The sequence below is a fragment of the Pimephales promelas genome, chromosome 8, assembly GCF_988280905.1.
Source record: "Pimephales promelas chromosome 8, fPimPro1.hap1.1, whole genome shotgun sequence".
Classification (NCBI taxonomy): Eukaryota; Metazoa; Chordata; class Actinopteri; order Cypriniformes; family Leuciscidae; genus Pimephales; species Pimephales promelas.
Genome location: NC_142776.1, coordinates 28,568,872 through 28,586,670, shown reverse-complemented (window position 1 = coordinate 28,586,670; position 17,799 = coordinate 28,568,872). Strand labels below are relative to the sequence as shown.

Below are 17,799 nucleotides of genomic sequence, written 5' to 3'. Positions count from 1 at the left end.
TTACTATTTCTGTTCCCTATCACACCAGTTTATTTTGATGAACTGGATAATTTTTCCTTTTACTTCTTTATCATGAACTGGCTTTTTAAATTTATTAAAAAAAATTAAATTTACATTTTATTATATTGTCAAATTTAAATTGTACATCTATTGTTGGTCAACTTATGACATTCGCTTGGTTTTTTTTGCATTCAAAAACATCAAAATGAATAAGTAATAGGCTATTTTCTACCTTAGTTTTGAGCCTAGCTCAAAAACGCTCGGTTTTTATGGGCGTCTCACATTGAAGACTTGGAAGTAAACTCCCTCTGCTGTGAGTGGAACAGTTTTGCATATTATCTCATATAGTCTCAACTCACTCGTCGATGCACTTGGGGGAAATTGTTTTGAAAACATCCAATATTGTAAAATGGAAACCTGAATGATTCGCCTGTACATGTTCAACCCAGAGTCCGTGTGTTGCACCATTCCTGTCCAATATAGTTGGAACAGCACCGTTCTTTACTCTTAATCGGTCTGCAAATTCAGTATTGTTTACAAAACGATTCTCAGTGAAATGAAGTGATCAGATGGACAATGTTTTACCCTCATCAGATGGAATTAAAAATAAAGTTTAACCATGCAGTCCTATTGGAATCCAGAGGAATCTTATGCAGCCACTGTCTTCTTCCACAACCAGGCACTGCACAATATTTTCTATTGCTCGGTAGCTCGATCCGGTTTGTCATCACGATGTAGGCCTATGTTTTTTAGCTATGCGCATAATGTGCAAATCGGTGGGCGGGGCTAAACCGGTCGTGGTGTTTCATCCTCTTTGACGTCATAGTTCCCCACTTTGAAAAACAAATCGTTTGCTGAGCCTGGTGGCAATAAAAGCTTTTATTGGACTAACAATGACGTTTTCAGTTCTGAAATTTACAGGACATTCTTATAATTCGATTGTCAAAAGCTCAAGGAAAATTTGATTTTCTCAGTTCATCACCCTTTTAATATTGAAAGTATTGACAATTTTTTGTACATTTTTTTCTAATTTTATATTACTCACAGTTTTTACTCACTAGCTAGTTAGCTGCTAACAGACTTTTTTTTTTATTATTTAATCGTTTTTTACAAACAGGCAAAGTCAAGTTAATAGAATTGACTCGAATAACTGTAAAATCTTGACACTTTTCCCACTCCTATTTTCCCACCAAAATAGTTAAGTCAGGTTTTATTCAAGGTCTGCCCACTGATGTAGATAGCCAATCATAGTTTAGATATTTCGAGTGGCCAATCAGATTTTAGGGGTGGATCTGGCCACCATATGTACACGCCTCTGTAAAGCACACAGTGAACATACTGTATCTTGAAGAAAGTTGTATGGTTTTATGCTACAATACTCAAACGCATATTTAAATACTGTTATGTGAGCTATGCACTTCTTTCTCTTAGACTCTGCGAGCCGCGGGGAAGACGTACATGATCTTTTTCGTACTTGTGATCTTTGTGGGCTCATTTTATCTGGTAAATCTGATCCTGGCTGTGGTGGCCATGGCTTATGAAGAACAGAACCAGGCCACAATGGAGGAGGCAGAACAGAAGGAGGCTGAGTTCAAAGCTATGCTGGAACAGCTGAAGAAACAACAGGAGGACGCACAGGTAATACACAAATACATGCATAAGCTCAATTAGTCAACTTCCTTGTGCTTTTTTGTTCTTTTTCATTTCTCAATTTTTGTTCTCATTCTTGTCCATTTGCCCCTCATCACTAGGCCAATGCCATGGCAACATCGGCCGGTACAGTATCTGAAGATGCTGTAGAGGGCGATGGGGGAGGGCATCTCTCTCGCAGTTCCTCTGAGGTGTCCAAGCTGAGCTCTAAGAGTGCCAAGGAGCGAAGGAACAGAAAGAAAAAGTGGAAGAAAGAACAGGAGGAGAAAGGTGACAGCGAGAAGGTGGTCAAGTCAGAATCTGATGACGGCAGCAAGAGGAGCCGCTTCCGTTTCAGAGACAACAGGCTTGGGCGGAAGGCCTCAATCATGAACCAGGTGAGACCGGGGTTATTTCCACAGAAGAAGTTTAGGGCTAAATGATATGTCTGGCTAGGCAATGAGAGGTACAGTGAGTTTCTTGAAGAGGAGATCCTCATTATTATGTTCATTCATACTTAATATAAGAACACTAAGGTGCAAATGAATATAAGAGGTGTTGTTCTTTGTTGTCATTATAAAACTATTTTCTTTTTGTCTTTTTGAAAAACTATTGACCTAGATTCCATCTCTGATAGCTATTTTTTACCAGATATACAGTAGTTGACATGTCCAATGGTGGAACAAGCTGTACTCCATCTAAAATAATGTATTATTATTATTATTATTATTATGCATGCAGCTTTTATAACCTTATATTAACCAATATATTACTGAATAATCTTTTTTTCTAATTGTTACACCACAGGACCATTTAAAATTTAACTAATTAAAACAATCAAACAAATCAGTAAAACATTTTGACTATTTACAGGGCCAAAAATATAACATTTATGCACAACACAACAATTCACAGTGTGCAACTTTTATTTATTTATTTCCTTACTTACATAGATGTGTTCTGTGCATCTGGGAAAATGGACCCAAAATATTCATCAAAAATGACTCATCTTGCACACTGGGGCTTTTGCATGTTTTATTCAATAAACTTCCTTCTAGAATAAGCTCCATCTTAATCATAAATACCCCTTGCCATCAGTTAGCAATAGCATGTAGCATATCACGATTCGTCAGTGTCCCAAGGGAATTCGCCATGCACATTTGTTTGATAGACAGTATTTTGTTAGTAGTGTGAGTGATTAAAGTTAATCTACAACTGTGCTCTCTGACTGTACTGATGCGTCCCTTTTATAATCTGTTATGTTGCAAAAGCGAGCCGCTATGATAACCTCTGCTATTTGCTAACACAACCCAGTTGAGCCCAGCCCAGCCCTTGCTACTACTGTTCTCTGCTCTGTGCAGTCGCTACCACTTTCAGCTGAGTCATCGTCCATATCACCAGGGTGATTAGACAAAGTGCTTCAGCCTTACACTCAAAGATCAGAAGAAGAGGAAGTGCTCTTGCTCAGTGCCCATCTATCTATCGCTGTAATTCTTTCCATCTCATTCATTGTCTTGCTTTGGGCAGCAGCTTATGGATTTATGATTGTACACTTGTCTAAAAGCTCAGTTAAATATCTTGAAACCATGTCAAACCTAGTGCTCTGGAGTTCTTCAATTTGATCTCTCTTTCATATGTTAATTTTGTCACCTCTCAGGGGTTTAACGAATAACACGAGGGCAGTAAGAACACCTGTTTCAGATAAATGCTGGGATCTGTATGTTGTTGTTGAGAGATGTGAGGAATGGCATGGGAGCGCCATACTTTCACTGGCCCTGTGAATTATTTAACCACCCGCTATAAATCTTTCATCTGATGAGAGCAGTAATATGGTGTGCTTAGGCAGGAAGTCATATTCCTGTGCCCCACCCTGCAAATTCTGCTCATATCAGCCTCACTGTGATAATGGATAAAAGCACCGTATTAGGGCAACCGCTGCCGTTAATTGGAAGCTGGTTTCATGACTTAAGCTATTACCGTGTGATCTGACGTTTTACCCCTGGTAGTGTTTTTCCCCCTTGGATTTAGCATGGAAAAGCCACTGTTAGAGATTGTTATGGATACTGAAATAACACACTGCAATCTCTGTAAGACTTTTTCATTGCAGCACTGCGGTCTCAACCCTTTACCAGATCAACCCACTTCTCTTCAGTGAGTGGTCTCTGAGAAAAATAGTCCCTGCTGAGAGATTTGGGCCTCTTTCTGTTGTACTTAGTTTGCAGTGGTCAACCGCCCCATTAGGGAGAAGGCTCTCAGCCGCACCGCAGAGAAAACGCCTGCGCTAGCAACTAGCATTCTGCATTATCAGTGAATTTCAGCAAACAGTTAGAACTCTGCAATATTAGTGGCCTCAACTAGCATTTTGGATCATCTGTGTATTTCAAATGGGAAGTGATTTTTGTAGTCAGAAGCGAGTGTTCTGCAGTAGGATAACTGATTCCTTTTGGTATAAGAGCACACTAACACATTAAGCTACCTTAATATTATATGTTTCTTTGTAAAACAGAATCTTTAATGTGAAAATAATGGATTGTGAAGTTTAGGTGTTACAATTTTCCAGAATCAGTCATAGAATGTAAGTTTACTAAAAGTTTTCATTACAATTGCTAAATAGCTGACTAATACATATTTGGTTAAATTAAGTCATTTCAAGCAGTGTTATTTTGGTATTCTTCACATACCTTTATAGTATTTATTAATGTTTTGATTTAGCTTCTATTTGTACATTTTCATAGTTTTAATTTTAGTTTAATTTTATTAATTTTTTTGTGTGCTATTGTAATACAATATATATATATATTTCTAATTATTTCTATGTATTTTTATCAGTACTTTATCAGTTATTTTATTTTTGTTAGTTGCCAAGGCAACATTTCTAGTTTTTCATCTAACATTAATATTTTATTTCAGCTTTTCGAAAATGAATTTTAATAGACTAAATTGCAAGCCGGGCGTACATGGTGCTATTTTTGCTGTCGTCGGAGCTCACGAGTGATTTTTTTTCCCTCAGGAAAATGCATATATGGTCACTCCTCTTCCCAACTCATATACATCAGTAACCCTATAGCACACGCGACACGCATTTTGTTGAACAAAATGATAAATGTTTATAAATATATAAATTATAATATATATATATAAGACAGTAAACGGTCTTTGATTTCATGCTGAGTTGCATTGGTCAGCTTTACTGGGTTCTAAGTTATTATAGAATAGAGAACCAGGGTTCTCTGAATATCAGAAGTGTCCTGCAGTTATCTGTTAAATAATTAATTTAATGATTTTGGTCAGCAGTTATTGTTCTCCACGTCTCTAAGAGTCACAAGTTGGCAGACCACTCAGAAAAAAGAATGGGAAATCAATGCGATGCAAACATCTTTTTCTTCTCAATTTTATATGTTGTTCTGGCTTCTTGCACTCATTAAAGATTCCTCATTCACATGTGTGTCGATCTTCTTTTTTTTTACAGTCCCTGTTGAGTATCCCTGGCTCGCCCTTCATGTCCCGCCGCAGCAGTATATTCAGCTTCAAGGGCTCGGAGAACGAGTTTGCGGACGATGAGCACAGCACGGTCGAGGAGAGCGAAGACCGCCGCGGCTCCCTCTTTGTCCCATACAGGCGCAGCAGCTACAGCGGCTACAGCCAGGGTTCCTCACGCATTAACCCACTGGCACCCCACCCAGGCTGCAAGAGAAACAGCACGGTGGACTGCAATGGCGTGGTGTCTCTGATCGGGCCTGGACCCGGCCGGCTACTGCCTGAGGTGAAAATAGATAAGGCAGCTTCTGATGACAGTGTAAGGACGTCCACAGGGGGCAGGTTCAGAGTATAGGCATGACAAAAGTGGCCGATTATGATTCCAGTTCAGATTTTTCCTCTCTCTTTCCCGTTTCGCTTACCGCATTTTGACTCTGTCCTTTCCTTCACTGAGTTTCTAATCTGTCTGTTCTTTCTTAACTCCAAAATTCCTCCCTTTCTTGTCTCTTTTTTCCCTTCATGTCTTGATTAACAATCTTACTAGTCCCACTCCCTGCCAGTGCTCTCCCTCTGTGAATGGCTTGGCCAATCAAAAAAAAAAAATTGGGGGACTTTTCGAGGGGTCATTTTGTGCACATTAATACCTGTCCTTAACTTATCATGAAACCCATCCCCTCTAAACCTAATTTACATTACCATATTACCAAATAAGTTACCTAAAATATTCTTCAGGTCACACTTAACCCACACCTTCATGTCAACCATAACATCAAGTTTAACTCAGGATTTCAGGACCACTCTGTTTCCTTCCAAAAAAAAAAAGTGTGATGCAAGAAAAACCTATCCTTACCTTTCCAATAACAGCATTCTTCCTCATTAAATAGCATGGTGGATTGACATCCTTATACTCTCTTTGCCTTCTCCTCCTGTGTAGAAAGCATGATCTCGGGCCCAGTTTTCACCCAGCTGTACAGCATGCTGTCTGAACAGGCAACCAAGTAATTGCAATGTAAAATCTAAAAATTGAAAGAAACAGATATACATTAGCCCATTTCAGCAATTCTGATAAATTAAAGTAAATTCCTAAAACGACTTTTCTGGTAAATACACAAATCTGCTGTTAGCACAAGCACGGTATGATACCATTAACACATCAGTACCAAAATACCAGTAAACTCTGTGTTGTGAATCAGAAATGACCTTTAAACGCTGAGCAGTTTCCTTCGTCCACCTGGATGAAGATGCAATAACTGCAGAACCACAGCACTGATGAATGGAAAGAAGGCATTGTTTCGAGCACGAGAGGTGGCGCATCTAGCTCATCTTTGCATAGAAAAGAAAATTAAAGGCAGGAAAGGAAATTTCGAAGAGGCAAGAAATAGCAAGCTAGCTTTGAAATAAGATCCCTTTCTTAAGAGCATCTCCAAATCTCCACACCTACTGCAAAACAGATGAACGCGGACAACCAGAGCAGAGTCTGCAAAGCGGATAATTAACTCAATTAACTCTCAAAACACATAACATTACAATAATAATGAGAACGCTGATTTGTACCACCTGACTGCTGCAGATTCATTTCGGCGTTGATAGTGTTGCCATGTGTATAACGTATAAACGTATAAATTGTACAAAAGTATAAATCTGAGTCTGAGAATGTGAACCGGGAGGTGAGGATGTTATGCCGTGAATGCAGCATAAGCTTGTTGTTTTGGTGTGGAGGAATTGTATTTTTGAAAAGGTCCTGTTCACACATGATATCTTAATGGTAATTTACCAGTAAAGACTGTATGTGTGAAATGGGCTATTGTCTTGACCAACACTAACAATACCAAGTGAATTGATATTCAAAAGATGTTTCTAATGGCAGTGAAAACTGGGCCTTAAGCAATGTGTAAATTGTCTTCTTGCATGATGATGTTCTCTGGAGGACAAGTAGGCAACCTTTTGAGCAGCTGGCAGTGATGAATGATAGGTCTTGTATCTAAAGTAAAAAAAAAGGCTAGATATCTTTCATTTACAATCGTATATATCATAGAGTTAAATGAATAGAGTTAAATACACCCAAAGATGAATTTTTGGGGGGTTCAAGGCTTCAATTATTTATACTTTTTGGTCTAGTGTATAAAAGCCAAGAATGGAAACTTTAATTTCAAATTGAGGGTTATGTATGACTCTGTATATTATGTAGCTACTCACTGGAGAATGTGAGGGAATCTATGGTAGGTCTATATGCTGTTGTCTTGCAAATAACCCAATTCTATTAAAGCAAGTCGTTTGTTTAAACTCAATTTGAGACGTATTTAGGTACGATTCTTTATTTAGAGAGAAAATTAGGAATATAGCAGACAATTCAGGAGTGTCTAAATGGAACAATACAGTTGAGTATGAGTTTGGGCTTGTGTTTCTGTCAGCTTGTGCGCATGTGTGTTGACATGGGTTACATGGTTCTTCAAAACAATTCCATCTTTGATCTTTGTCTTTCTTCACATCATGTCATCAGACCACAGAGGTGGAGGGGAAGAGAAAACACTCAGGTTCTCTAATGGTGTCAGTGGACCAGCTCAATACTTCCTTTAGTCGGAAGGAGCGAGCCAATAGTGCAATGACGGTTGTAACAAACACGCTGGCGGAAGGTATAATGTGACATCTATCTATCCATCTAACCATCTATCCATCCATCCATCCAACTTTCTGTCTGTCTGCTTTCAATATTTTGATCTCTCCTTATTCTTTTTTTCACCTTAGAGCTTGCGGAGTCTCAGAGAAAATGTCCACCCTGCTGGTATAAGTTTTCCAACACATTCTTGATATGGGAGTGCTGCCCACTCTGGATGAAAATAAAAGAGATTGTCAACCTCATCGTGATGGACCCGTTTGTAGACCTGGCTATTACTATATGCATTGTGCTTAACACAATCTTCATGGCCATGGAGCATTATCCCATGACAGAAGAATTTGAGGGGGTGCTTTCTGTTGGAAACCTGGTAAGAAGATGGAGACGAATGTCACTGACTGTTTTACATTTTTTGAAATGCCTTGTGCATGACACAGTAATCAAAAAACATGGCACTTAAGTTATACTATGCTCTAAGTTTTGCGCTTTAACCACAAAAAGTCAAAGGGGCAATACATACAGGATGCGTTCTTGTGTTGAGACAGAGTGGAACAGAATGCAGGTGGTTTTGCACTATGATTAGCACATTATTTTGAGTAAATGTTTTATTTGAATTATATTTGAATTATTTATATATATATATATATATATATATATATATATATATAGGTTTAATTGATCATGTAATTAATTTAATTGCATTTTTAAATCATTTGACTGTCCTAAATTCCATGGTTTCCTTTCTCAGTCCTAACCATCTTCTCATTTCTGTGTTGAGCAGCAACACTGGACCCTGTCCCACATTCCCATTTTAAGTTATGTCTCTGGCAGTGTAGCACTGATATCTGCTCATCAGAATATGATCTACCTACATTGAAAAATACAGCCTGCATTACACCAATCTTCTGCAATCGTTCCAGTCTCTAGTATCTTCTACAACCCATCCCCTCCTTCTCGCATCTGATTCTGAAATGTGTAGGCTCTTGTACAGGAAGCAAAAGATTAATATTTCACGCAGCTCTGTACAGTGATAAACTGTTAACCAACATGTCCAGTGTTCAAAATTTTTAGAATATTCGACAACTCAGCATAAACATATTAATTTTTTTAAAGGAAAGTTCAAATCTGGTCTTTGCAATGGAGCATTCCAGTAAATTATAGCTGGAAATTATCATAAAAATAAACCCCAACATGTTTGTATACCTACAATCTAAGTTACTTTTTTTCTTCTGTTGACTAGATACTAACATATTTATCTACATTGGCAATCTAACATCAAATTTTCCATCAACATTGTTGTTATGGTCATCCTATGACATTTTCCTTTATCTATTTTTATTATTTTTCATTTCAGGTGTTCACGGGTATCTTTACAGCTGAAATGTTTGCAAAGCTGGTAGCCATGGATCCATACTACTACTTCCAGGAGGGCTGGAATATCTTTGATGGCTTCATTGTGAGCCTGAGTTTGGTGGAGCTGGGGTTGTCTGATGTAGAGGGGCTGTCTGTGCTCAGATCCTTCAGATTGGTGCGTTATGAGTGAAGACAAGTCCATGCACATGTTTTTGTATGATACTGTAGATAGTAGTACCAAATTGTATTAGATATGAAAGCATCACTAGTGCCTTGCATTTGAATTCATCCATCTCTATTTTTGTCCTGTGTGTAATATTTATGTAAATATTTAATTGTATATATTAGCATATCAGTTTTTAATTTGGTATCAGATCTGGTATCAACAATAGTGTTATTTTATTGGTATTGGTATGAACTACTGACATTTTGTTATGACATCCATAGTTGTATATACTCTACCATTCAAAAGTTTGGGGTTAGTAAGATATTTTGGTAACGCTTCCTTTTACAGTCCTGTTACCCATGTACATACTATGTACTTTTATAGTTATTACAATTACTGCATAATAACTAGGTACTAACCCTGAACCTACTCCTAACCCATGTACTTACCTTATTTTAGCCAGTACTTTCTAGCTAAGTTCACTGTAAGTACTGTACTGTAAGGAAACGTTACCGATTTTTTTTTTATTTGTCAAGAAATGTATATTTTTATTCAGCAAGGACACATTGAAATGATCAAAAGTGACAGTAAATACATTTATAAGTTAGCTGCAAAAAATCTATTAAAAACTAACTTTCTATTAATTAAATAAGGAAAGGTTTCCACAAAATATTAAGCATCACAACTGTTTTCACCATTAATAATAATAAAAAATGCTTCTTCAGGCACCAGATCACCATATTAGAATCTGAAGAATCATGGGACACTGAACACTGGACTAATAAATGTAATAATTTATTTAAATTGTAGACATAATTCGCAATATTACTTGTTTTTACTGCATTTTTGATCAAATAAATGCTGCCTTGGTGAGCATTAAAATGAATTTTTAATTTTTTCTGTCCCCAAATTTTTGGGTAGTGTACAATGTCTCATATTTTCTCACTGCAATCCTTTTGTGAATCCCAAACTTCTCTCTCATACAGCTGAGGGTGTTTAAGCTGGCTAAATCATGGCCCACTCTGAACATGCTGATAAAGATCATTGGTAACTCTGTGGGAGCTTTGGGAAACCTGACCCTGGTGCTGGCCATCATCGTCTTCATCTTTGCTGTGGTGGGAATGCAGCTGTTTGGGAAGAGCTATAAAGACTGTGTGTGTAAGATTGCACCGAGCTGTGAGCTGCCCCGCTGGCACATGAACGACTTTTTCCACTCCTTTCTTATTGTGTTCCGGGTGCTGTGCGGAGAATGGATTGAGACCATGTGGGACTGTATGGAGGTGGCTGGACAAACAATGTGTCTCACTGTATTCATGATGGTGATGGTCATTGGAAACTTGGTGGTGAGTTTTAAAGTTTCCAATGTTGCAGTTCAGCTTCTTTGTCACTATTTCCTCCCTCAATGTAAAAAATGTCCTGCAAGCATGTAGGGTATCCTGTGTCATTTTGTGGTTCAGAAGGAGTTTGGGCCTCATTGGGGTTTGCACATTGTTGAAATAATGACATTGATATTAAAGTCTTCAAAAAAGGGTCCATTCAGGATGCATCTTGATCATGGTTGAACCAAAAAATGTCAAACGGGACAGCCTATGGTCTTGTAGACTTCAAGTCTACAATTAAGTGCAACATAAAAAGCTAAATTGTTTATCTTTCTCTTGATCAGGTGCTGAACCTGTTCTTGGCCTTGTTGCTCAGCTCTTTCAGTGCTGATAATCTGGCAGCCACAGATGATGACGGTGAGATGAACAACCTGCAGATTTCAGTGATCCGCATTAAGAAGGGTATCGCTTGGTTCAAAATTCACGTACGTCTATTGGTGGCACACATCCTGAAGAAGAAACCTTTGGAAGACGAAGACAAACCTCTTGATGACATGTATGACAAAAAACTCAACCTCATGGGTAACCACACTGGTGTGGACATTAAATGTGGTGATCTGAATTACCCCAAGAATGGTAATGGCACCACAAGCGGCATTGGTAGCAGCGTAGGAAAGTACATGATTGATGACGAGCCCATGTCCTTCATACACAACCCCAACCTAACTGTACGGGTTCCCATCGCTGTGGGAGAGTCGGACTTTGAGAACCTCAACACAGAGGACTTCAGCAGTGAGTCTGATGTGGAAAATAGCAAAGATGTGAGTATATTGTTCCTTTTAAGGAATGTCAATTCACTTGGCGCCATTATTATATTTGCCTCTTGATAGCTATTTCAGACGTGGAAGACCAACTCTTATCATGTTGTTATACATTCAGTCTTTGGTATTACACAGGTTTAAGTGAATGATGAATGGTTGTAATGGCAGTAGCAAAAAATCTAATAAAAATGACAACACCAAAGCAGCATCAGAAGCACCTCTTATACTAGGGTCAGAGCTAACATATTGTAATGCTACTTTTAATTCCATACTGGATTTTTATAGAGAAAATGTTTAATAAAAGACATTATTAGTTATTTTTCATTCACTCTTGGGGAAACTCTTATTAATATGAATTCTATAATCTCAGAATAAAACTGTATTATTTAGATGTACATATAATTGTTTAAAAATAATTATTTTCTGATGACTTCATATATTAAAACTAAAGCAGGTGCTGAGCTTATTGTAAAAAAAAAATATATATATATATACACTGTATATATATTAGGGTGAAGAAAAGCAGTGAAAAATTGTATATAGCCCATACTGTATTCTTCAAGGAATTGAAAATGCCTTACTACTGCTGCTTACTGTTCAGAATTCACAAGGATCATCATTTTGAGTCCATGTTGCTTTTTTCATCATTTTTCTTCAGAAAGAGTTGGCTGAAGGAGTGAGACTTTTTTTTCCTGGTACAAAATGACTTTGTAACATTCAGTCACATCAATTTATAAATTTCCTAAAGCCATAATAGGGCCTTTTAATTAAACATGACTTATGTATTCATAAAATGACAAAAGGAGTCTCCTTGATTCAGTAGAGGATGACTCAAATAAATATAAATTATTAGGACTGCATTGAACTGTAAAGTAAACTAGTCATTTTTATTTTGTATTTGATATTTCAGGAACTAAATGCTTTATGCTTAAATGTATATATTTTAATTTATCAAATGATGAGAAACCTTAATCAAAGGAAGTGTGATCAGATTATGACAGTGTGTAGATAAAGTCAGTCTCGGTAGTTGATTACGAGCTGCAGATTACAGCAGTATGGGTGGATTAAGGCTTTGCAGGCAGTATAAGAATGTTGAGTTGTGCTATTCCTGTGATTTATTGCCTTGCTGCTTCTGCTGAGTGCTGAGCCACTCAGCCAAAGAATAGATGCAGTCCACCAGATGATGTAATGTTTTTCCTTTGAATGTGTGTGTGTGTGTGTGCTGGGACACGTGCATATGTGTGTAAATTTCAATAAAATTAGGTTATTAAAGGGATAGTTCAATTCAAAATGAAATTCTGCCATCATATACTCACCCTCAAGTTGTTTAAAACCTGTACGAATTTCTTTCTTCTGCTGAACACAAAGGAAGATATATGGAAAAATGGCAGTAACCGGACTGGACCCATTGACTTCCATAGTATTTTTTTTTTTTCTACTATGGAAGTCAATGGGTCCAGTTAACTGTTTGGTTATTGCCATTATTCAAAATATCTTCCTTTGTGTTCAGCAGAAGAAAGAAATTCATACAGGTTTGAAACATCTTGAGGGTGATATGATGACAGAATTTTAATTTTGAAGTTAACTATCCCTTTAAACCTGCTATATACTATATCCCTCATAACAAAGAGCATAGCTAGCCCCTAAAAGGTATTCAATAGTTCTATATATGTATTAGCATGCTACCAGGGAGCAGATTGAACCAAAAGAATGTCAGCAGTCAGTTGTCATCTAAAATCAAATGGAGTTTAACATGTGTAGCACATACATTTATACTGACTCTTCTGTCATTGTCCTGGTCTCTGTGCAAAGACTGGGTCACCTTGACCCAGTTTAGATGTAACAGATCCAGTACTGCTGAACTACATGCGCTGAACATCTAGCCAGTGGCATTACAGTAGATCATTTTTGTTAGCCAGTCAGAGCAGTGCTGGGTGGGTCTTCATTTCTGATTGGCCAGGCTGGGTCAGGGAGGACTGCAGTGGTGGTGTGTAAGGGTTATTTTATGCCTTTGATGCTTCCGACTGCCGGTGTGTTTGTGTATTAACATTTAGGGTTTTATAAAACAGCTGTGTCATCTTGGCCTGCTGTGATCAGGGTCAAGCTCTTCCAGTAGGCTTAGGAATGTGTTTGTATGAATAGATGTGCCTGTGTTTGCATTCTTATTAAATTAAGATACTGTAGGTACTTGCAGTAAGAGAATATGGTGACTCCACACATGCCACATTTAAGTTACTTCCTTTTAATAATATTATACATTATATACATTCACATTCATATAATTGAATATTATTACTTTTATATTATTTATTAGTAATCAGAATAATTATTATTATATAACAATTTATATGATATAATATTTATTATATTATAATTAAGATATTAACTATAAATAGGATGTTGCTCATTTTTTCTCAGCATTAATATTTTCTGTAGTAAGATAGACGTAAATACAACTGTGATGTATCATAATATGCAACAAAAGTCAATAGAACACGTGATTTGCATAAAATACAGCAAATAGTCATTCATCACTGTCTGATTTGCATATGTAGATTATAGTTTTTAACCTTGTTAATTCAGTTAGTGTCGAGTCAAGGTTAATTGTGTCTTAGGTAGAGTGAATGCTAATTAAGTTAGACACCCAGAAGAACAGTGAAGGTTAGCGCTAGGACACATCTGACTTCAGTTTAGAACTTACTAGTTTAGAACTTACTACAGCATCTCAGGTGCTGATATCAATTACACGCATGCACACACAAATAATTAAGACAATTTAGAATTAGAAGAAGTAGAAGACTAAATTAAGACAACATTTTCCATGTTACAACAGGAATAAAACAAGTTAATTTAAACAAATAATGTGTTGTTTAACCAACTTAATAAATTTAAGTTCCTGTGTCAACTAGCAATAGCACATGCTAATATACTAAAGACAATTTTGCTAATTATTATATACAACATTTTGGATGAGCAAGTGGTCTCATTACTGGTAATAAGCACAATTTTTGCTAATTGAGTGAAGCAAAAAAACATCATAGTCATCATGTAACCACAAACATCCTGAGCACAAGCAGCAGTCTTCTATACAATGGTTCATACAAAACTGAAAAACATAATACAAACTCTTCTAAATCTCCAACGTAACTGAATTTTCAGCACTAACAAGTCCAAATCGTTCAAAATGTTACTGTGCTAATGCAGTCTGATGCAAAGCACGCTGGTTATTAGTGTAACTGTCCACAAAAAATGTTAGTTGTCAAAAAATGATTCACGTAGTACCAGCACAAAATGATTATGGTAACTTTCATTTAACAGTGGGTTTAACATAATCATATTAATTTGTGACAAAAAGTCGAATTAAGTTGATTCAGCATATTTTATGTTTTTTCATTTGAGTGAACCTTGTGTTTTGACCTTGTTTGTGTGACCATCTGAAAAGACTCTAGTTAAAATAAATAGATCAAATAGAAGTAGAAGAATTAATCAAAATAAATCAAATCTATTTTGGTATGTGTTTTTTCCCTTTAGCTGGATGACACCAGCTCTACCGAGGGAAGTACTATTGACATAAAGCCTGATGAAGAGGAAATGGCTGTAGTGGAGGTCGTAGAGGAATACTTAGACCCAGAGGCCTGCTGGACTGAGGGTGAGAGTTTGAAAGTTAATGTACATTAACTTTTACATCTGACTTTCTTAAATACTTTATGTCTGACTATTTAGTAGGCCTGTCAGTTGAAGAAATAGTTTGACCGAATTACAATGAATTAAGAAATGAGAAAAGAAAAACATGGTTATGTAATATATATAACAGTATATAACTCTGCATACCCAAGCCATTTGTGGACTATAATTAATATTAACTATATAAATGAAAATTCCCTTGTTCGCTTGCATCTTTGTTGTTGTATTAATGTTGGACTGTTGAATGTTATATGGATCCAATCCATGTTCTATATAAATTATTTGATGATGCAGCAATAAACTAGCTAGTATACCTTAATGCATGGATTTTTAACTTTTCTATTTCAAAACATAAGCAAAACATCTATTTTAATGACAAAAGTTCAAATAAGAGATCAAGTGACAAATATCAGTATAGGATTCGGCCAACAGTTGTTTGTTAAAATCGGCATCGGCCCAAAAAATCTGTGCAACCCTAATATATTTATTGTAGTAAATGTGTTTACCCTTAGGCAATAAAGCAAGCACTGTGAGTGTCAATATGAAATATATGTGTATTCAGCATATATGTAATATGTTTTTCAGCCTGTGTGGCACGGTACAAATGTTGTGACGTGCCTATTACTGAGGGCTGGGGGAAGTACTGGTGGTTTCTGAGGAAAACTTGCTACCTCATTGTTGAACACAACTGGTTTGAAACGCTCATCATTTTTATGATTCTTCTCAGCTCTGGAGCTTTGGTGAGGTCACACGCATGGACACGCACTGTACAATTATTATTTAAATGTAGAAGCTGCTTTTCTCTCAAAAGTGCAATCATTTCGACAGATGCTGTACACTTGGTGCTCCAATCATTTTTGTGAAGTGCTTGAAGCACACAAAGCACAAAAAAAACCCATAAATAAATAACTAAAGGAACTCTCTTCCTTTTTACTTGTATACATTTTTATGTTTAATAAATGTATGTTTCTATAAAATCACAAAGTCAATCAAATAATGTTTTAAGTATTTAGATGTCTTTTGATAACAGGGTAACAATTAATTGAATGTTTAGTTGACCTTCTGAGGGAAAACCTATATGTGCAAAACTAATGCACTAGAACAGTAGTGCAGGTAGATTGTAATGTGATTGAGGCTGCATAACATGCTGTGTGCTATATGATATATGTAAGTTGCTAATGGCTATCACTATATTGCGCTGAACCGGCCGCTGCACCTCAGCAGTCTGTCTTGGGGCTGCAGTATCTCATGTCTGCTGTTAGGGACTATAGCCAAATGCTGTAGAAAAATGCCCCACATGCAGAAGATGCTGCTGCCTCTCTCACAGCTGCTGTTAGGGACCATAGCCAAACTCCCACTGAAGTGAAAGTGTGAGCTAAAGTAAGTGGGGCTGCAGTGCCACACTTTGGTGATGTCAGGGACTGAAAGTGATTGTGAGAATTTTACAGATGAAATCAATTTATCAAACAAAACAATTATTTTTGACAAACATGCATCGTTATACTAGATACATTTACCTTAACAAAAATGTTAAATATGTGAATTAATATTACAAAAAGTAGAGAAATGAAATGAGCATTCAGAAATGATGGCCTAATTAAATGCTGATGAAAATAAATCCCTTTTCTCTGTTTTGTTTCTAAGGCGTTTGAGGATGTTTACATTGAACAGAGAAAAACCATCCAGATCATACTACAATATGCAGACAGTGTCTTCACATACATCTTCATCCTCGAAATGTTGCTAAAATGGGTGGCCTATGGGTTCGTCAAATACTTCACCAATGCATGGTGCTGGCTGGACTTCTTCATTGTGGATGTAAGTAACTTATAGTATGCCCATAGATCACTGCCATTATCCCTTGCAGTGCCTCATCATGTGATGCTCTCACAAATAACTTAATTTTCACACAGTACAGATGGATTATTTTGCAGATGTATACAGTAGTTTTGATTATTTCATGGTGCATTGTTAGTCATTTGGGCAATTTATATGTTTTCCTATTCTATTCCTTTTGGTCCTTGTGGTCTGCTTTGAGTGGTCAGTGGTCATTATCTTAAAATTAGATTTGATTTAGAATGCTTGGGTGCTGCGCCACTTACTTTAATCTATTTATTAGTCATGTTCCTTTTCAAGCGCTCACGTTCTACGTCACGCAGTTATGAACAGTCTCGGTTAGATTGTCCCACCGCCCCAGTGCCTTTCTTTGCCAAGTGCATGGAGAGCTTACCAGGTCTTGGATGGCACCTTTCTCTGCCACAAACTACATGAGTAGCTCCTCCCCCTCACTACCCTTGACAGAGGAGCAGTGAAGAGTTACGAGGCTATTCCTCCAATGGAGCAGTCTGTCGTAACACACCTGTTTCCGGTGGCTGCTGCCTCTTGGACAGGGGATTCTCGTCTCCCCTCTACCCAGGCCTCAGCGTGGAGCCAGCCACAGGCAGGCCGTCCAGCCTATGTTAGACACTGCCAAACTTGGGCGGAAGTTGGGTATGTCTGTGGTAGACTTGGTTCCCTGGCCCGGTTTGTAGAAGCCTTGAAAATGCTCCCAACCAATCCAGCTGATTCCTCTGTACCAGCAGACTCGGCTTTACGATTCAGTTCGGCCGGCGTCCAACCAACTTCAGCACTATTCGGTGTTCAGTGACTGAAACACATGTCATGTGCACGGTCATCACAGTCCTACAGGCGAAGGATAAGATTGACCCGGTCACTCCAAGTTACGACAAGACCTGG

The 17,799-nt window shown here is 37.4% G+C and overlaps 1 protein-coding gene across 8 annotated transcripts in view; it reads left to right on the top strand.

Moving 5' to 3' along the window:
* The window catches only part of scn8ab (sodium channel, voltage gated, type VIII, alpha subunit b), a 62,498-nt gene that overhangs the window by 26,306 nt on the left and 18,393 nt on the right, over positions 1–17,799 (top strand). For 6 of the 8 annotated variants that reach the window (XM_089134271.1, XM_089134275.1, XM_089134269.1 and 3 more), the window contains 11 exons: positions 1,432–1,638; positions 1,752–2,027; positions 5,099–5,425; positions 7,607–7,739; positions 7,852–8,090; positions 9,075–9,248; positions 10,226–10,582; positions 10,903–11,379; positions 14,911–15,028; positions 15,649–15,803; positions 16,708–16,881. In XM_089134271.1, the coding sequence (XP_088990397.1) occupies positions 1,432–1,638; positions 1,752–2,027; positions 5,099–5,425; positions 7,607–7,739; positions 7,852–8,090; positions 9,075–9,248; positions 10,226–10,582; positions 10,903–11,379; positions 14,911–15,028; positions 15,649–15,803; positions 16,708–16,881 (2,637 nt within the window). The remainder of the gene's footprint in view (positions 1–1,431; positions 1,639–1,751; positions 2,028–5,098; positions 5,426–7,606; positions 7,740–7,851; positions 8,091–9,074; positions 9,249–10,225; positions 10,583–10,902; positions 11,380–14,910; positions 15,029–15,648; positions 15,804–16,707; positions 16,882–17,799) is intronic. The other 2 variants (XM_089134273.1, XM_089134272.1) reach the window with 1 other exon arrangement.